General features: G+C 39.9%; 2 protein-coding genes across 9 annotated transcripts in view; one reads left to right on the forward strand and one right to left on the reverse strand.

Moving 5' to 3' along the window:
• LOC112574020 (cytosolic carboxypeptidase 6-like) overlaps window positions 1-16,518 on the reverse strand; it is a 57,946-nt gene extending 41,428 nt beyond the window's left edge. Inside the window, exons 1-9 of one of the 2 annotated variants that reach the window (XM_025254805.1) lie at window positions 16,367-16,518; window positions 15,716-15,841; window positions 14,487-14,611; window positions 13,059-13,153; window positions 11,451-11,667; window positions 10,603-10,738; window positions 9,796-9,910; window positions 7,972-8,083; window positions 6,942-7,144 (exon numbers count right to left, since the gene is read on the reverse strand). In XM_025254805.1, coding sequence (XP_025110590.1) covers window positions 6,942-7,144; window positions 7,972-8,083; window positions 9,796-9,910; window positions 10,603-10,738; window positions 11,451-11,667; window positions 13,059-13,153; window positions 14,487-14,611; window positions 15,716-15,841; window positions 16,367-16,391 — 1,154 coding nt within the window. In that variant the 5' untranslated portion in view covers window positions 16,392-16,518. Of the gene's footprint in view, window positions 1-6,941; window positions 7,145-7,971; window positions 8,084-9,795; window positions 9,911-10,602; window positions 10,739-11,450; window positions 11,668-13,058; window positions 13,154-14,486; window positions 14,612-15,692; window positions 15,842-16,366 lie in introns of both variants that reach the window. The other variant, XM_025254806.1, reaches the window with a different exon arrangement.
• A 421-nt stretch (window positions 16,519-16,939) lies between these two features.
• LOC112574021 (ELAV-like protein 3) overlaps window positions 16,940-21,322 on the forward strand; it is a 29,882-nt gene continuing 25,499 nt past the window's right edge. The window contains exons 1-2 of one of the 7 annotated variants that reach the window (XM_025254808.1): window positions 16,940-17,292; window positions 19,940-20,129. In XM_025254808.1, coding sequence (XP_025110593.1) covers window positions 20,079-20,129 — 51 coding nt within the window. In that variant the 5' untranslated portion in view covers window positions 16,940-17,292; window positions 19,940-20,078. Of the gene's footprint in view, window positions 17,293-19,183; window positions 20,130-21,322 lie in introns of those variants that run through there. The other 6 variants (XM_025254813.1, XM_025254809.1, XM_025254811.1 and 3 more) reach the window with 6 other exon arrangements.

The following is a 21,322-nucleotide window of genomic DNA, read 5'->3' on the forward strand; positions in this document are numbered from 1 at the left end:
GACGTGCAAAGCGATGCACCTTTTGAAGACGCAAGGCCACTAGGGTCTGTGCTGCTGATTGCGTCTATTACACTCAGCGATCGGCGCCTTTTGGACGGGTGTGATGTGGCCATCTTTGAAGGAGCGAACTGTTTAAGATGCTGGATGTCTGCCATAAGAATAAAAACTGCTGAACTAGCTGATGGCTTTTGACTTGGAGTCTTACAGCAAACGGTCAACTGTGAAAAAAAGATTTTTCTTAATTCTGAAAAAACGAACCAAGCATAAAAAGCAAGCCATAGCTTGATCAAAACATGTGTTTGTGTGTTGCCCTTATTGTTCTGGGTCTTAGGTAATGTTGCCTGTCACCATTACACCACTACCTGTATGCTCTCCGTAATTTGTAAGCGTTGTTGAGTACAACAAATTAATTTAATAATTTTGTCAAGGAAATTATTAAAATCAAGATTTCGCTTAGCGCGGAGTGCCAAAGCCGATGTGGTCACGCTTCCGAATGTTCCCGAAGTTGCTTTGTTGACTGGGAGGCTGAGGGAGGGGAAATCAGCACCCAGGACACGAGCCACCCCGTGTCGACTTGCTGCCTATTGATCTCGGTACTTAGGACAGTCCCTTGTGGGATGCTAAACAAGCCAGAGTCTACTCCTGACTCCTTCCTACCACTCAGGTCAAAACTAGTTTCGACGAAGAGTCAAAATTGTAAATGAACTTAAAATGTGAAACGATCAAGCTTTCAAAAAATCTTTTTTTCCAAGTGTATATATCTCTTACAGCAACGCCGTTCTCGTTAAGCCTTATGCTGTTCATGGTATTGGTTGTGCGTGTGGTGAAAACGAGTACTATTATTTTTTTTATTTTTTGAGTACTGTTATTTTACACCCTCCCCCTATCAATGGCATTCTATGTTGCTGCCCTGGTGTTGTGAAGCGCGGACAGCCTGGCCATATGCTGGGATTTCACATTATGCAAGCATCCTGTTTATATGTGGTGGCGGTGATGATTATTATTATTCAGAAGGACAGGAAACGTAAGTACATGCATCAGACACTGGTTTACCTCTTTAAATAAATGAATATATTAATGAACAAACATTAAAATCCCGATGCACGAATAGTCTCAATACCCCATTCGCCTCTGGCTGTCTTAAGTGTTTGGAACTACCAGAAAAATGATTTCACTGACCACTAATTTGCCGACTCAATGCAGCACACTTCCGACTACACCAACTTCTCCCTTAGCGACACTCGTACTGCTGACACGGCAGAAACACAAAGCACTCAGCAGCTGATAGCACTTTGTGATGCTCTGCTGTCGGAAATGCTTTGTCTGTGCTACAAAGAGAGAAGAAATAAGAGAGATGGGAGCAGTGTAGGACACCCCGTAAAGCGAAGGCCAGTCCAACAGAACTAACCCCGCCCGCTTCTATTCCCCTCGACCCACCCCAGGCTGTCAGCTCTCAGTCTTGAAGCGCCTCCCCCGACCCCGACGCTTGCGCGATGATCTGGTATCTGATCCAGAGGGCAGCAAATCACGTGGGGTGGGGGCTGGGAGAGGACACGCTTCCCCTCCCCCTCTTTTCCAGAGTGCCCGGGCAAGCATTGGTTTTGAGTTTTCAAGGAGAAAAAAAAATCCTTTCGGCAGTCCTTTGTGGCTATCTCGTGTTGTTGATATGCAAATGTCTCCAGTCTTTTGTGTCATCCGGTACGGACCACTGCATGCCGATGCAGAGCGGGAAATGCTAAAAGTGTCAGTGGGGAAAGAGCGTGGCCTGATTGCTTTCGTCATTTTGGGACTGGGGGAATGACTAAAAGCCCACATCCTATAGCCTCTTCCCTCTTCACTTTCCCCTCCTGTCCTCCTAGGACCCTTCCAAAAAAAAACCCTTTCCCGACTCCTCCATTCAACATAAAACACACACTATTCTGACAACTGCACAAGATGTTGCATTGCGTGTCAGACCCGCACTTCAAACCGATAGATTAATTCCATGAAGACCTCCCAGTGAAGGTAAAAAAAGGGCTTGAGGATTTGGGACAGGAGAGGGCAAAGGGCGAAGAGACAATACCCTGCTGACATTGATCCTACTCGGCGTGCTAGATGATGCTGAGGGCAATCGTTACAAGGGGGAGGCGTTTCGTACACCCTTCTAAAAGGAAGAACGCATAGAAAAGATGATGAACCCAAAAATAAATCACTACACTGTATTATTCGTCCTCTGAATTTTAAGACGGAAGCCGCAAGCTTGTCGAAGGATAATCCGAGCTGTACTTTAGTACTACAAACCCATGAAAAATGTGGCTCTAAACGGACGTCTGTTGCAATTACCTATGAGTGACCAATCAGGACAAATCTTTAGCCCTCAGATTTTTTTTTTTCAAATCTGAATGGGTGGGGATTTGCTGAAACGCTATTGACCATCAACATGTATGGGGAGGGAGGAGGGAATTGGGTTTTTACGCCGAGCCAGCAACTAAGGCTATATCAGGACAACACAGCCAGTCCTGTAAACAGATGCCTCATGCTGAGAACAGCGTGCCCGAGACGAGAGGTGAACCATAACAGCCAACCCTCACTGTATTGGTGACAGGCGCTAACCATCGCGCCACCGGACCGTCCTCAACATTTATGGGGACGAAGTCGAAGTATCATCATTTGTTATACACTAGGGAAGGATACAAACGCAGTTTAACAGATTGTGTCTGGAATATTGCCGCATTTTAAGGGTAAGTAATCAAATAAACGACATGTTTTCTTCGCGCTACACGCATCAAAATAATTGAATACGATACTATATTTACTAAATATATGTGGCGCCAGCTGCACAACATGTTTTGAATTTTAAATACTTTGCCTTAAATGAATTGTCGAGTATAATCAGTTTTATATGCAAGTCCTAAACGCAATGCAATAATATAACAATAAAAAAATACTTAAAACTAAAATCATTTTAAACAAAACTGTTTGAGCATCGCACGCGAGTGTAATAAAAGGTGGCTTCCACTGAAAATCGCCAAACTGTATTTTATTTGCGGTTGTAGTAGAGCTACTAATTTTTGTACTAGCCAAGTTCATGACTAGAATCACCAAGTTTCGTACGTGGCTGATGTCGGAAGAAGGGTGAGTACGTGGTATACGAACGAGAGAACAATCACGAACGATAAAGACTAACGACTACCACTAGGAGAATACCGCTAAAATAAGACGACTCGACCACTACCTAGACGGTAGAAATTCTTTTACAAAAATACCATGGTAATGTACACGAGTAGAACATACGTTAAAATACAGTTTTGAAAATGTTAATAATTTCATCAAAGGGTCATTTGCTTGCTTTTAAACAAATCGAGTTCATCTCTGACAGATTCTTAACACCATGGTCATCGTTTCTAAAACATTAAGCAAGCTTAGAACAGCCTTTATGTGTTTTAAATTTAGAAGAGTAAACCAAAGTGTTCTAAATTTAGAAGAGTAAACCAAATTTTAAAGACTTCTAAACCACCCACGCAACGCATCTAAAAAATTCTAAAAACAACTTTTTTAAAGTTTCAAAATTTGCTTTATAGACACGTTTTTAGTTTTAGGATCACGCTGTCCAAATGGTTCTTGTTTTTTTTTTTTTTTCTCTCGTCAATTTATTCGAAAACGAAACACATTTTACTAAAAGAAATTGACTTTATTCCGCACGAGTTACGTTTTTCGTAACTTAAAAACTTGGAAGAACACCACTTATACATAAAAAGATGCCATAAAGCGGCCAGAGTAAGGCGTCCTGTTATTGCTGCATACAAACGTCTGTCACCACCTTACAGGTCTGTCGATACGTCGATTACACAATCAGAAGCACGGCCCTAGGAACCTAGCCCATCGATTCTGCCTATTTGTATGCGTAAGACCTGGGATTTGCCAATTCTGCACGCAGACCAAAAGGCACCACACAGTCACAACCCATAAACTCGGAAGCCATTAAGGTTTTCCCTTTCTTCTTATTTTTTTTCAATATTTCTTTTTCTTTCCCCATGGCAGGCTTGTGCTCGAAGACCCAATGTTTGATCCGAATGGATTCATTCACCATGTAATGAAACGACGACATTTCCACATGAAGCGGGGGCCCACGCAGCCGAGATAAGGCGACCCCTTTGCATGTTGGCGCATCTGACGGGCTGTTGGAAAGGTCAGGCAGATGCACAGCGAAGTCCACTTGGGCGTATGAACCGATGGGGATGTCCCCAGCCCGCCAGAGTCCCATCCCCCCTACCCCTACCCAAAATGCAAATGCTGTGAACGCCAGAGGTGTAAGCTTGGCCACGCTCCGCCTAGGTGGAGTAAGCCTGCCTCCCTCCACAAAATGACACTGGACGCTTTGTAAATAGTTCAATAGTGATGCAAATTGTGTTTCTCCCGTCGATAAGTGAGTACGTTTGTCAGCCGGGTGCTTTCGTGTTCAATGAAGAGGGCAGGAACACGGAAGGGATGGCCAAAAGAAAACTTGTGAACACCACACAGATGCTGACATATGCAAATCTGTTATTCATAAATCACACTGACTAAAGACTGCAGCTGCGTTAAATTTTCTTTCAATAAGACCAAAATAAAGAACGTTAACAGATTTATGAGCTGTTTTTAACTGATTGATCTATGTGTATGTATGCGTGATATATATATAGATAGAAAGAAAAAAAACACCTCTGATACATTAGACGTGTTTGAAGAATACAAATCTACCGTGTGAAAAAAAAAGCATCAAGCTAAAAAATACGGTTCTCATTAAAAACTGATAAAAACAAACAAACAAACAAACAAACAAACAAACAAACAAAACTAGTAAGGTGAATAAATCTCTCTCGCATTCGCAAGTACACATGTGGGGGTATACAAAAGGGTGGTGGTTGGAGGAAAACAAGTGCAACAGAGTGTGGTGACGAGAAAAACAGAGCGCAAAAAGGAAAAAAGAAGCTTTCAGACAATGCCACTGGAATGAGAGAAATATACATTCAGCAAGCACGGAACGGATAAGTGGGGGACAGGAGGAGAGACAGACTAGAGAGGGAAGAGAAGTAAGAAAGTGACAGGAGGGGTAGAGAGAGAAAGAAAAAAAAAACAAGGTTGGCATGACGTGTGTCCATGGCGTTGCCTAGGGTTAGCGTGGACCTGTGGCAGCCGATTCGATGCAATATTCATGGCCAGGACTATCATCTCATACATAAATCAGTAAGCAGCAGTCTTGCGGGCTTTTCACTTGGACTCTCATTTCATTCAGGCCGATTATCGGGCCTGGTGCTCTGTTCAGGCCAATTACCCCCAGAACAGGCCTAGCAGACTGTCAGTCGGGCCGTAACCTGCTGACTTCTCTACTGGGCCAACAGAACAGCCTCTTAGCACCACGCTTCTGAAAGCCATTCTGCACGCTGATTCTCATTCCGGCCACACCCGACGCTTTCACGCGGGTAGCCACGCACGTGTTACAATGCTGCATTATAGCACAGTGAATACCCAGCACTATTTTCGTGTTGTAAGAATTATGGTTAATGTTTTCCACAGAATCCACGTGTATGTTTCCCATTGCTGGTCATGGATTTATCCACTTTTTGGACACACTTTTGAAGCGATAAAAATCTGGGTGCATACGTATGCGCTTGTGTGAATGTGCATATGTATGTGTGTGTCAGAAAGAGACTGAGGGAGGGAGAGTAAAAGAGGGAAGAAACAGCGCAGACCTTTTCTTCCCCAGCACGCTCGTCTTTCACGGGTAACCAGATTTCAAAACATTTTCAACAATGAATTATTCAGCCAAGCGATATTCATTTCCACAAAACAACTTTCACTTTAGCAGGCAAATTATGTTCACGCACCCGACACACACATACTCTTCCTGCATTCCCATCCAAATACGATTCTAACCATGCACTCACCACGCCAGCTATCAATCCATCCACATATTTCTATCAATATATAAGACACATCTCCTCCTACTTCTCACCCTACACGCAGCGCGAGCGAGCGACAAAATTACAAAACAGCGCACTGGGTGAGTCAGGTATGAGTAATTCGCATCAAAGCTGATTAAATTCCCTGAAGTTGCATACTACAAATACAAGCATATACTACAGTGTGCAAAAGTGAACTGTATCATAGCCTTTTCAGAACATCCACGGTATTTCACGATAATAAAAAATTAATAAATAAATCCCCCCTACCTCCTAAAAAATAAATAAAAAAAAAAACAACTGAAACCGGGCAGTTATCACCATGCTCGTCGGCCAACCGACCTCCCATACTTTTTATCACCAGCACAGTTGGGATTTTTTACGAGCTTCGGAAAAGCGCAAGATGGAAAACAACCTTAAGAGTACCATTTAGAGGTGCCTGGAAAGGCCAACAACACGATGCTCCAAAATAGTTTATCTTTCTTTATCTAAAACGCAAGTCTGTAAGCTTATGTGCAGTCTGTTAAGTCTCCTGCCTGCACTCAAGCAGCGGGCGGACGAACACACACACTATCTCATGAGCGCATGTGCATACCTCCACACAAACACGCCTTCTCTTTAAAACGCCATGCACATAAGTTTTATTTCCTTTACGCATTTCCCACTAAAAAATGAATCCATTTCTGCCAGCAATATGTGGTACTCGGTTACAAATATTTACATAAAGGCGAGCAGGGATGTGTTTTAATAGCTCTTCTGCAGTACGCAGCCTTCTGTGCTCGAGGTGGGACGCCAAACCAGATGTCTCCCTGCTCGTGTACTGGCGACCCTGCGGTCACAGGAACGCTCCTCTCTATCACCACTCATTTAACCGACACTGTTTTTCTGTTCGACACACGCATGCGGGCTTTAGACCTTTAGAGGTGGCATGAGAAAAAACAATGGTGAAACCGTCGGATCTGAACCATTACGTTGATGAGTAACAGACAATGGAGCACACCAGTCATGAGCTCGACTCACCGTCTGCCCGTGCCTGCCTTGACAGCATCACGGTTGAAGTTGGTGTTGGAAAGAGAAAAGTCTTCAGCGTTGGCGCACAGGAGTTTTGGAAATACAGATTGCTTTTCGTAGCGTTCCGCGTCGTCGTAAATGTTTCCGTACATGAAGCCGTTCATTAATGTGGAATGAGCATGAAGATCAATGTAGAAATCCACCTCATACTTCTGAAAAACAATTTAAATAGCCCATAATGACCTGAAGACTAGGACTAATACCTGGTCAGCAACTTTTCTTTTTCTGTAATTATAATGGTTGTTGTCATCTCTCTACATACTTATTCACCCACTCATTATTCCCTCCCCCTCTCGCTAACAAACGCACTTAAACTATTACATTTCACGTTTTACTCTGCAGCATCCTCCCTCTTCTTGAAGTCATAGAGACAATACTCTTTTTTTTTTTTTTAAAGTGTAAAGGCGTTTGACAAATAAAGAAAAATAATATAGCTTAGAGACAAAAAAAAGGCATGAAATATACACTACTGAATACTATCGCCTGAATCCCCTCAAGGAATCTAGGAAATCGCAATGTTAAATAAACTACCCATAGAAATATAGTGGTTGTTACATCTGATTCCTTGACTAGCTTCCCCTAAAATTTTCATGAAACGGCAAGCGACATCTTATGCAGCATATTTTTCAGAATATAAATGAATATGAAAAATACAGAACAGCATTTTATTTTCAAAAGATTGTGTTAGAAGTTGTCTATAAGTGATATTCTAATCTTCAGCTAAACATGCATCCCCACTAAAGTGATTTTGCTGCAGCTGTTTCAAGAGAGGTGAGGTTGACCTGCTCTACAATTAATTTAAGATAAACATAAATGTAACTTTCCTAGAATGGTAGTCTGCCACATTTACAGTCAGTCAAGTATCAGTGCAACTGTACAACAGCAAGATAATAAAAAAAAAACCCAGAGTACCTCAAAGTACTGTACTAATCGGTAGGATTGTAAGTGACCTGAATAACTCACAGCAGGCAACACCTACCCCACTACGATCCAGCTCCATAAGCATGTTTTTGGTCGAATATAAGGTAGGGTGTGCCCAGGGTGATGGTTCCTGCCAATGTCGGTTGAGGTCAAAGCCCATCAGTGAGCATCTGTGGTATGAAACAGTCACTCTCTCAATGTCAGTGACCACGAGCTACAACTTACATAAAATCATGGTGAACTTCCTCTGATGGAGTACAGACCTTACTTATGTGGGACTATCCTTAGCATAAATGCCTTTCATCTCTAAAAAATGTGCATTCTTGAAAAAAAAGACAAACCTCACTGAAAGTTATCATCATGTACACAGTAAGTCTTTCTAACATTTGCCTAGTTCTAGTGAAAACATGAGAATATTAGTCCCTCCTCCACCCCATCCACTTTGATGACCTGGCTTCATTAGCAGGCATTTGGGAAAAATGGCGTCTCCATCTGCACTTGTTTCAAATGTGGCAAAGAACTTGTCGATATTAGTTCCACAGCTCTGCTTTACATTCATCAAGGTCGTGGTGTCACCATTATATTTAGCAAACGTGAAAAATATTATGTCAATGTGAACACTACATACATTAAATACTAATCAATCGCGTAAAAAGCAAAAGTATGATTGAAAGTTTGTTCAATAAGTTTTTTAATTTTTGTTTCCCCACACTGTACATTTCAAATACACTTTTATGAAAACTCTTTAACTTGTATTCATGCTGACTCTATAGCCTAGTTATCAGGGCCAGTCAAACAGATAAGAGTCTGGTATAGATGAACTGCAGTTTATGGACAATGGAAGCATTCCAGGGGAACCACATATGTCTTTAATTTTTCTAAACTTCATTTGATTTTTTGAATACCACTCATACCAATTGTTTTCCTTCATTCTGATAGTTGATTCGCTGTTCTCACATTGAGCAAGCATTTACAACAATATTGAGACAGTTACATTTGTGCAATATTTTGTAAGAGACACGGTAAAGTACATGCTAAAACATACGCCCTGGTGCCAGTAATGGGACACAGGTTGACTGACAATTACAAGCAAATGCCTGCTTTTTTTCTGGAACTTTACTATCAGCTTGACATCAGAGCTCCAGGTATCCCCAGAAATTATTTGTGGTTACTTAGAACTCAAACAGTATCAGCCCTACTACTTAAATACAACATTAAGAAACTGACAAGATGTTCCAAAGATGCTCCAGCACAGTATTTCTAAATATGCATACTGCATTTAAAAAAATTTGTTCTTGATGTTTAAAAAAAAAATTATGTTTCTCTTTTCACATTTAAAACCCATTATTTCAAATTAGAAGAAAATGCAAGATGTTCCCCTTTCGTCATCGCTTTTCATGAAAGGATGTTAATACATGGAGATGGGAATCAATACAAAATAATGATTAAACACCAAGCCCATCACACAGAAGCAGAAAGGAATATCTGGATATCTGACCCTTTGCGATGGGAAAGAAAAGGCAGCAAGAGAGAGATATGGCCACTGCGCTCACAACAAAAGCACAGCATCTAACATCTCACTCCCCAGTGACCGAAAGATTAAGAGGATTCTCCTTATCTTTACACACCAAATGAAAGATTAATAATGACATAAAAAGAGAAAGCAGTAAGGATCCTCTCATGCATATGTAGTCAAGTTATCTAGCATTATGTCTAGTGCTGATTAAAAAGAATCATATTACCACGTTCATAACAGCAATACAAAGAAATGATTGAAATACCCTAACCCTGAAGATGAATTCGCCCCCATAAAAACACAAAGCGAAAAATGAAAGCACACAAAGAATGGCTGTAAAATGCTTAGCATGAACAGCTACCTTACCTGTAGTTGCCAAGGTAAACTCCATCAGGGTTCAACATCGGAATAATTTTGAAGACAAGGTGTTCTCGCAAGACTTTAGCTATTGGGTGACTGCTGACTAGAAAGTCAATTACACCTGGAAGGAAAACAAACCCTTAGAAAATTTTCACAGCTCTTTAACAGCCTGAAGAATTTGAAGTAGGATATCATAACAAATCATAAGGAAAAAAACCCAGACATGTGGCAGTTCCTATTCCCTTTCAAATAAAAGGGACAATGACAACAGTATTTTAAAGCTTGTTATAAGAATCTTTTGAAACACAAAACTGAATATTACATTCTCCTACTTAACTATAAAATTAGTAAATTTCCTCTTCTGACTAACATTCATTAATATTCCCTATTTATAAAAACGTAGATACTCTGAAAGACAGAAGGTTAAGTGTAAGGAGATGAAGTGAATGGAAAAAGACAAACTGGCAGCAAGACAGGAGAAAAATCAAAGAACATTAAATACATAACTTCTAATCAAACATCTTTTTTCAACCCATTCTCTGACATAGCGATACATGAACACACCATTATGTACACAAATACATAATTATATTTGCACCTGCCTGCATTCACAAGCAAGCAAACATGCATATGTACATGCACACACATATATCTATACAAGAACACACAGCCCTCATTTTCTTTGCTAACCTATACTCTTACTGTCTCAAAAATAAACAATAAGTTTATAGCTGCAAGATGAGGCTGTTTAAAGTTATAAAAAGGGCTTGATATAAAATTTGAATTGACAGCTGCTGTTTACAATTTACTTACCCTGGCAGACAAAAGATGAGGGAGTCTCACCTGGATGCACCCTTGCAGTTATGTAAATTATCTTCTGTTTCTCACCTTCAGGTGGATAGAGGTTATCAGGATGTGTGATGGTTAGCAGGTCCAGCCTCCTTTGTTGCTGAAAGTATTAGTCTATTAACTTAGCAAAAGACATGATTCAGTAAACTGAGAAAGACTCTACAGGAAAGTGAGGCTCTGGCAGTCACCCAAACTTAATGAATGCCAAGATCGAGCATTCTTGTCTCTTTGTAAGTAATAACTGTCTTTAGAAAGTGTCTTGGGAAAAATTTTTAAATGTTTAAGGCAAAATGAGCTCATTAACAAATCTTCAGTGCCTTCTGCAATAAAAAAAGGATGCAAAAATACAAAAGGAACAGGAAACCTATAAAAAGACTTCCCATGGAAAAAAAACAAATTCTTGTTTTTGTGGGGGGAGGGTTGCTACCATTCTAATACTTTCCTGTAAAAGATAATCATTAGTAACAACAGCATGTGTTTCTTCCTGGATTGTTTTTCTATGGTCTTTCTTAATGGCAAAAACAATTCAAACAAAATTTGTGATCAGTAGGAGTTCTTCTGGTCATTAGGCTTCCACACTTAATAGATTGTTTTAAGGAAAAACATCATGCATTATAAATTTAAGGAGAACCATGACCGCAAGCTTCAAGCTGTGAAGCCATTGCTTCAGCCTGGCTTTCAGTTCTTTTTGGTCATAAATACACCTTGGCTAACAAAAAAAAAAAAATCAGACCAACAATTCTCTATAAAACTCCAGGAATTCATGTTTTTGCTATGTTAAAATGTCTCTTAAAACTTTGGTCACAACTCACCACAGTAAGACATAACAGCTCCCGTGTGAAAAAGTCGTAATTTTTTTTTTCGAGATTGTCCAAGTAGTTCTGAAGTCTTGTGTAGGAGTATGGAAAGCAGTAAGCAAACTGGTATACTTCATCTTCATTGTCAAAGTTAAACGCAAATGACATGACATAATTCTTGCGATGATCTGGACATCTGTAATAGTATACGTACTTGGCAGGTATTCGCACCCTACCAAATGAACAACAAAAAAAGTCACATATTCAGATTACTTTACTCTCCAGCAGTCAAGCAAATATGACTCATAATGATTCTGAAAGTTCAAGCAAGCTTAACGTTTTGCTTACTCTAACAAGACAATAGCTTGCATTCATGTACAAAAGACAAAAACAACTGTGTAGTGTTAAAAAACAACACAATTTTGCACTTGGCTCCTTACAAATATCGAAAGAAGCATAATTAACAAGGAGACAAGAGAAATGTTTAAGACAGTAGAAATTTGCATACATTTCCCCACAGATTTAATTTTCTACAGTTGAGATGAACATGCAGTCTAAAATATAAATTTTTACTCTGCAGATGAGCTGCACAAAAATGATGGTTTTATATTGTCAATGCGCTTCCTGACACTGAAAATTTATGATGTTACAGCACAGATGCAGAGGTGTGATTGTGTCTAAAAGATCTGTGAATTTCTTTTCTTGTATGTTCTGATAAATCAAACTTAAAATCTTAATGCTAATATTTGCACAAATCATCATCATCCTTAACTACATAAAATTAGACAATTAAAAGAATTTATGTTAGCCCAGTGTGACCCGATAAATTTGATGCAGTATATTATGTCTGCATTTATGTTGTTCTGGCTGGACTATTCCACCTTCCTTTTAAGCTTACCATCAGACTGTATACAAGCTTCAATGAACCAAAAACCATGTGCAAATCTGATATGTGATGCCAGTACTCCATGAGCTGGACTGGTTGCCTGTCCATGCCTGTGCTAACTATAAGATGGTTCACTCTTCTACTGTTGTCTGCATGGCCTTGTTCCAAGATCTCTGTCTCAGTTATTAACACCTCATCAAACCATCTCAGATCTGCTCATGTTAACCTCCTGTATGTATCAAATGAGATATGTCTGGCTGCTGCTTTTTTTTCCCTGTCTAGCACCAGTGTCTGGAATGCTTTGTCCCCATCACTTCGAACATGTACCACTTTCATGGTTTCAAGCCTGGCCTTGAGACCTAACTTTTTAAAGCTACTTTAAATAGCTGTAGGCTTTCTCTTCTCTTTTCATACCTTCCATGTGTGTGTGAGAGACAGAGATATTGTTAAGCTAATTGTTTATATATATTAAAGCACACTGAGTTTGTTACTGGTAGCAAATGGGCTAGAGAAATTTCTTTATCATTATTAGGCCTTCAATGACATAATGTCTTGTATCAAAGTATCTACAATGGAGAAAAAATCCTAAATGAAATTGTTTGCAAAACACAGAAAATTCAAATAATCATACAAACAAATACAGAAACATATGCAAATAAGTTTTTAATCATGAATAAAATACATGAAAAAAAAATATAAAAAGAAAGTACTTTTAATAATCTTATAATGCACCATACCATTTCTGTCGACTGGTTGATTTTATAAGAGGTGTCATGCCATCTCTGTATAAAGATTTTGTCTTGCTGAAGTTTACAATGTTGAAAATGACCCGCTGAAGATAAAAAAAAGCTTTTAAGGAATTTGAAAACACTTATTAACAATTATTATTGATGTACATATTAAGAGAGGAAAAACAGAAAATAATAATGGAATCTTTCTAAAGGAGAAAAAAATATTAAACTAAATTTAAAGCACTTATCTAATAAGACTAGAATCATATTTTTAATCTCTGAACAGAAATTCAGTTGTGGAATACAAGCCACACATTACAATTAACAGTACAGTTTGGTAAAATCCTTCATGACAGATTAGCTACTTTTGCATCCCAATTTAATTCCTGACAATGCATTACTTCAGAATGGTTACCACAGAACTTGATTTGTTTACACTCTAGGCCTAATGTGCATCCACAGTCATTATTCAATCCTTGGTCACCGTGCATTAACACAATAGCAGTAAGAATTAATTAAACACCCAGGTCCTGGGTGTTAAGACAGCTTTAAATTTGAGTATGAAGCCATTTGAATTCTGACTGTATGGTATTTTGGTATCCTGATGGCTAAAACTCAGAAAATGATAATGAAACTCAGGCAGTTATCCTTTATAATGACTGTCAAGGCCCTTTTCCGCCACACATTCTTCATACTGCTTGATAGCTTCCACCCATGGTCTTGCTGCATGTTTGAGCACATTTTTCTTCTTTCTAAAGTCCCCTACCCCAGCAGACAAAAAGAGATGGTAAGGACAGACTGAATGAAAGAAATGCAACATATCAAAGAATTTATAGCTGATAGTTTTTTAAAACTATGCAGTTAATTATGAATTGACACTCCTTGTCTGTAACTAGAATGATGAAAGTGAAGGCCTTGCTTAATCAACAGCTGTGCCAGTTAAATACTCCCTCTCTCTCTTTTGTAATACAATCAGCACTGTTTTCTCACCATACAGAACGTTCTTGCACAATCATTATGATGCATTGCGCCCTAATTTCTACCTACTTTCAACAGCACAGTTACAATTCTATTTATGTTACATGACTGGCTTTTACTTTTTCTGCCTGAATTTTAAGAATGAATACTTTCATATAAATAGTAAGAGGATCTGCAGTAGATACCACTGGTGTACAAGCTGGCCAGTTTGATATCCACATCATGCAGCATACTTTACCCAGCTGAACCAGCTGTTGATTAGGTACCTGATTCATAAAATGACTGGGGATGGAAAGGTATTGCGAGAGAAGATAGGCACTGTCGTCACAAAAAAACTGGCCATCAGAAAAGTGCATTCTAAAGCCTCACTACCCAAAACTGAAAGGTCAAAGGAGTATATATATATACACACACTTTAGGACATTAATCCGCTGACATAAATTTTATTACACAAACCTGATCTGCTTTCACATTTTCAACAGTGAAATTGAACCACACACGAAACCGTGGATTGCAGGTGTCAGGTCGAATAAAGAGGTCATATTCATATTCTGTAATGTAATCCACCCTGCCAAGGTTACCTGTTAAAACAGATCACATACAGCATATATTCAGTATAAATATCTTTCAAAAATGTAGAATACCAGGTACCTTCATAGGCCAGATAAGACTGAATGTTGTCCATCTAAACTTTGCCGTGTAAGATATAAGATAAATGCATGTTTTTTTCTAATGATATGGTCACTAGTCAATGACATGTTGACCAATCAGCTGACATTCAAGCTAGTTGTTTCTGAGTCTTTTTGTAAAATGTAATGTTTGGAATCTTTTGGTTGTCTACCAGCGTTTCCCCCAAAACAAGACCTAACCCAAAAATGAGCCCTAGAATGATTTTTTGGGATGTCTGTGATATAAACCCTACCCCAAATATAAGCCCTAGTTAAGATTGTCAGCCAAACAGATGGATATCATTCATCCATTCAAAGACATGGCAAATGTTTTGAATTATAAAGCTGTGATATTAATATAAAAATAAATAATGCTATGATGATATTTTAGGAGATGACATGACTATTAGAATAAATGTAGATTTTTTTTGCATGAATAAAATAAGATATCCCCTGAAAATAAGCCCTAATACCCCTTTTGTTATTAATGTAACACCTGGTTTTATTGCCAGGGAAACACAGTATTAGAACACAATGCAACAGAATAATTACAAAAATGTATCTTTTCAACCTTTTTAGCCAACACTAATTTTCACATTTACAAATTACCTATATATATATATCAAAGAAATACTGTAAAAGTTCTAAAGTATAATAAATATTATCAAAAGGATCGCTGCTGAATATTAATGTTAAGTACTAACTAAGTGCGAGTTAAAATCTATATTTTTGATACGATAATTCAGGAGTGGGACGGCAGGCTTCATTTGAAGGTGTAACACATCTTTGATTAAGGTTAGCAGCTAATGTCAAATGCCACTTTGTTCATAACTACAGATTTAAGCAAATATAGAACTTACAATATCCCTGCAACTAATATTATTATTTGTTTTGTTGTAAAAACAATGTAAGGATTTTAAAATTAAGCTACACATCCAATGAAATATTATTTCATATACAATATTATGCAAGCAAATTTAAGTAATTTAAGTACCATGCATGTCAAATGTGATTTACCACTCTCAAAACATGCGTCAAATATGAGATGGCCTTTCTTTGGCTTGCCAGCATAGACAGGTGGAACCACTGCAAACTTGTTCACATTGCCAACAACAGGTTCTTCAGTGCTGTCTGATTCACTAGCTGTAAACAATATACAAATATGAAGAATAACTGACGTGAAAACTAAAACACAAACACACCATACTTTCACTTGCTTCATCCATATCTTAATATCAGTAAAAACTTAAGTATTATTGTCTAAGTGAGCTATATTCACTTAGTACGCTTTTCTACGCTGTTGTACTAGATGTATTTTATGACTACACCGATGGTACAGTAGTGATATGACGTATTATTATTTCAGTTTATCGCATATCCGAACAGATAATTAAATGCCGTTTGTCAAACCACTTTATTAACATACGAAGATAAAGATAAAGAACAGTCTAGCCAACGTTGGTAGGTTTAAGTGCCCTAACCGAGTTGTTGTGGTGTCACATTCACTGCATATAGTTGTACATTCATTTCTCGGTTTACGGTTACAATTTGACGACAAGCTTGTTTGTGATAATTGCATATTGCTACTTGCAAAAGAAGCGTGGGTTTTGGTTTGTGACAGATTTTGCTATTAGTCTAGTGCGTGCTACTTGGCAACTGTAAACAAACCTGAATCCACTCGTTTGTCAGCCATGTTGCCTAGTGCAGGACATTTGCGCGCGCAGACCACCAGAAAGGCCGACTCTGATTGGCTGCAGCGTCTGCGTGCGACTCGATAACGCCGCCGAAGCACAGCAGGGAAACCAGTTGCAGGTTCATGCGCAATGGTTTCATACAATGCTTGACGTCTCTTATCGTTTTGGGGTCAGTCCAGCAATACAGCTGAAAACGCTGAAAGGAAATTGGTTTTGACGTTAATTATTTAAGAAGATAAAACCATGTTAATGATAATGTTTTCATGTTTCCGTCAAGAAACCATGACATTCTCTCAAAAGTTTCCTTTAAGATAAACCCTTCCCGCCACTAATTCCATGAATGCGATCTACATTCGAGCAAAGAAATAGTACCACAAAGACTTGGAACCCGCATAAGTAAGTTAAATGATCACAAGCAAGCAACGACAAAACTTTGATTCACTTTTATTTTTAGCGTTTGTTTTGAGTGAATAAATGTGAGAAAGGCTTTGTTTATGATCTCGCTATCTCAGACCATTCGCAACGGGATCGATTAGCATCGATTTAGTATAAGTGCGCCTCATTTTAGGGGATTGCCTTCGCACGTTCTGTTCGTGTAGATGTGTCGTGGACGTTTGGTTGTATTTTATTTTTCTGTACTGTGTCCCTAAATTACCATCAGTTTCAAGGTAGAAACATTCCATTTCGGCAGCTGTGTAAATTGAGTGATACACTGACTTTCGTTCATCGGAGGTTGAGGTTTTTATGCGCAAGTTTATTGTGTAGATCAAAGAACTGAAGCTTCGATTCTCCAGACGCTGTCGCACAAGCTTCCAGACTGCTGCTGATATTGATACCAGTTTCGGTATCTTGCATTGCTGTGATATTCGGTTTTGCGAGACAACGCATTTCATTTCTCCGGTAAGTTGTTTTCCACATCGTTCGAATTTGATTTTTGTGTACTTAACGTCAGGAGGACATGGTGGGGCTCAAACAACACATGTGACACATGGTTAGACTTAAGTCTGCTGTACCACGTAATTGCAAGTGTCTGTCCTTTCTCAGGCTGTGGTTTAGATTGAATGAGAACTGTCCATAACGCTGGTGCTAAACATTTGAACAAATTTACCTTGTTTGTTCAAGCATTTACTTAAAGAAGCGTTTCGTGAACAAACTACTAGCGTCAGTAATGTTTTACGACAACATAGATTTCCACATGGTCCTTGATGAAAATTGGCGGCTAGGCATTCTTTCAAAGGTAGGAGTGCACACCGAAGACCAAAGCGAGGCTGGCACGCGTCCCCCACCTGCCAAATAATGAAAGAAGGAGGGTCCCAGTCGCGTGTCTGTCGTGCGGCCGCCACTGCCTTACCACGGCAGCCTTGACTAGTACACACACAGTCGCGTGCCGCCTTTGTCCGGGTCATCTGCGAGGCGTACATGTGTGCTGTTCGTGTATCCCGTGTACAGACCGAAAATTTAGTAAATCACGGCTTTATTGAACTTTTTTTGCATTTGTGGCCTACACCAAAGCCTGACGACGCCGGTTTTTTTTTAAAATTGTGTCATCGGGTGACATTCATGCATAGAGCGAGAATTTAGAGAAAAGGAGAAGGATGGAGTCACAACAAAAGAAAACATAAATTGAGGTCTCTACTACCCCCTATTCCCTTACCAACACCCCACACACATCCCGGCGACAAGGCGCAAGAAACGGTGCAACAAAGCAAAGAAAGATAATGATGTGACAACATATTTTAAGAACTACATTAAGTAAATTTAAATTTGAATTTTGTATCAAGTATATCCTGATCACAGGAGCACACTAGTACACAGAGGATGAAGACCATTGAAGCCACCAATAGTTTGTGATAAATTAGATTTTTTTTTTTTAATGAGCACAATCTAGAGTACCTTTGGAGAGTATAGACATGTTGCAATATGTTTGTAAACTCCTTTCAAACATGACTGGCAGATGTAGATGCAACATCCTCTCAAGTTCCTGAGAGAGTTGGGGGATAAAATAGAAGCAATGACTGTTACAATGTAATAATTTTAAAATTAGACTAAAATGAGGTTGAATTTTTTTTCAGTACTGTCAAGATCTGCAGTCAAAAATTAATACTGAACAGTAACTGTTCATATCACCTTGATTTTATTTCATTAACAGAATGACAGAAGTCTTTAAAATATGGGTATTGTATATTTTATATTTGCTCCTGTGGAAGGAAACGTCTGACTATTATCATTTACAATAGAAATGGGATTATAGGGTAGTCTAGAGAAAACAAGTCAAAAAGGTTAAACAGTCCTTACATGGCAAGTCATGTACTCTGCCTATGGTGTTTAATAGGAAATACTGTGCCAGAATAATTCATGAATGCCAACAGGGTACATGCTTGGAATTAGGTGGACCATATTTATAGATACATTAAGGATTTTCAACAAGCCTGGCACAGACAACAAAACAGTGCCGAATGTGACTAAAACAGACAGACGTAAGCAAGCGGTGTAGAGATCTCAGTCCTCCTCATCCAGCCACACACTTCAGTCGTTAAACGATGTAAGCCCATCAGCAGAATCCTTACATTTCATAGGGTTTTGATGCGTTCTGGCACCCGTTGGTAACCGGCGTTGCACGCTTGCTGCCTGGGGGATTTAGCTTGTGAGGAACAACTGAGTGGTGGTGGGGTACAGGTGGGGTGGGGATGTCGAGGTAGAGTGTGTGTGTGTGGAAGTGTGTGTGTGTCGGGGGAGTGGGGGGGGGGCACATTGACAGTTGCGGTGGCGGTTGCAGAAGTGGTTGTAATGGTAATACGGCAGCGCGCTGGCAGCAAGCACGGCGGCTGGCAGCAGCAGACATGGGATGGGATTGGCCGACCATCCGACAGCTTGCGAGCGCAACGCCGCCCGCCGATTGGCTCGCGAGGCATCAGTATTAATTTTCTTTTCTGCTGTGAGGCCTATAAGCTATTTATGTCGGGCTGGGGTTGCGAAGGGCTCCAATGCCCACGGTAACTACTGTGCAGAGTGGTCTAGCGGTGTGAAGGACCTTCTGGTGGTGCAACAGCAGTCGTCAGTACATATACGCCAGCCGCCGCTGTGTTGGATCAAAGCTAGGCCAGCTGTTACCCCTGGCTCCCCCTCCCCGGCCAACGTGAACACTGCAGCCAGCTTACCCCTCCCGTCAGTCCTGCTGCACAATCAGCCCCCGTTGCTGCAGTCACCAAGTAACCAGTTCTTCGGCAGTTCATTGTGTGTTTATCGTTATTTGAAAAAAAAGGGGAAAAAATCCTGAAACTTGGACCGCTGCTTATCGGAAAATCGTCTAGTTTCCCATTGAAGTGAAGTCATCGTCGTTGCGCACACATTAGCAGAACCAGCGCGAAGGGAGAAGGCATACAGTTCCAGCGTGACCAGGATTTATCAGTTGTGTTCTCTGAGGTTTTAGGACCTTAGAACTTTTGAACCTATAGAATCTCGATGCAGGTATGTACCCACCATGAATGCCTGTGAGGAAGGCAGCTCTTTGTACAAATCCATGTTTCTTCTCTTTTGTATGCTTCAGTGGTGAATACTGCTGTGTCCCCTCTGGTTAGCTTTTACGCTAGTGAATGTGAGAATTGTGGCATACGAGGGAACAAAGGAGCCCTTAACAGAGAGGATCAAAAGGTGATTCACGAGCGCACCGAAGTCAGCATATTGCAATGGCACAAAACTGCAGTTACTCTAGCTACCCCTTGTGTGCCCCAGTCATGGTGAGTATGACATGATTTCAGGGGGAAGAGAGGGTTAATAAGTCTTGTGCTGCGGTGGTGGCTGGGCTCATTTCCATCATCTTCATCAGTAGTTTTTGGGGCATCCTACCCACCCATCCCCTTCAGTGGCATAGGGAAAAACGTCGTTTCTCAGTAGTCAGTCACCATGGGAGCTGGTCTTATGTTTATACTGTTTTTTTTAATAAATTATCTGTTATGGCAAACCACTTCCCTCTGTCATGTTCAGAGAGAGAACTGCATGCTACCCAGACCTCACCTCCTTTACTTCTCCATGCCACTTCATGTGACCATTAACGGAGACAGAAATGGTTTTGAAAAGTGGTGTTTGGTAATTTGTTATGTGTAGCTGCTTGTCATTATGGCAACTTAACCTTCATATTTTTCCCTAGACTACTTGATATTTTGGGACAATATCTCTTAGTGTCCTCTGTTTCTCTCCCACTGTGGTTCAGTTTTCTTGTCTTTTGCTCTTTCCTGCAAGGCTGTGCTGGATTTTTGTTCTGGAGATGGGTGTTGTCACCTGACATGCTTGTGCTCATTTTGTCCATTTTCATTTGCCCCTTTCCCACCCTGTGCTGGTTTTGTGCTCTTGGAAATAGCCTCGCCATCCAATCAATAATGGAAGAGAGCAGAGTGTGAATCATCCTGCAACCTTTGTTCCCTCATGGCATGTTGCTGGATTGCTTTGTGTGTAGAATGACTGCTGGCCATTATTGTACCATGGGACATGATAGATGAACACCTCTCCCTCTTTGCTAACCCATTTGTGCTTAATTGCGTTGTTGGCATGTTAACATTTCTGTTTTCTCTTTGGTTGCTTGTTGTTACTGGACTGGAATATTTCAGTGGCAAGGTTTGCATGGATGTGTGCAGTTTACACAATGTAACATCCATAATGTTAATTAAAAGATAAAAAGTAACATTTTCTCTCCAGATTTTGTGCTTGTATAATGCATTTTGCATAGCACATGTGTGGACGCACGGATGATGCAATTAACTCAATTTGCTCACTAATTGCCATAATTAGCATCATTTCTCAAACCAGTTTTGGATTCTGCTATGCCTATTTTTGACAAAGGAAAAAAATTCTTTCAGGAATTTGGGATCCAACACTCAGGACGATGTAGTTGTATAGTTTGCTTTTTTGCAAGGAGTTGGTTTGTGTCTTTTGT

This window comes from Pomacea canaliculata, linkage group LG10 (assembly GCF_003073045.1).
Source record: "Pomacea canaliculata isolate SZHN2017 linkage group LG10, ASM307304v1, whole genome shotgun sequence".
Classification (NCBI taxonomy): Eukaryota; Metazoa; Mollusca; class Gastropoda; order Architaenioglossa; family Ampullariidae; genus Pomacea; species Pomacea canaliculata.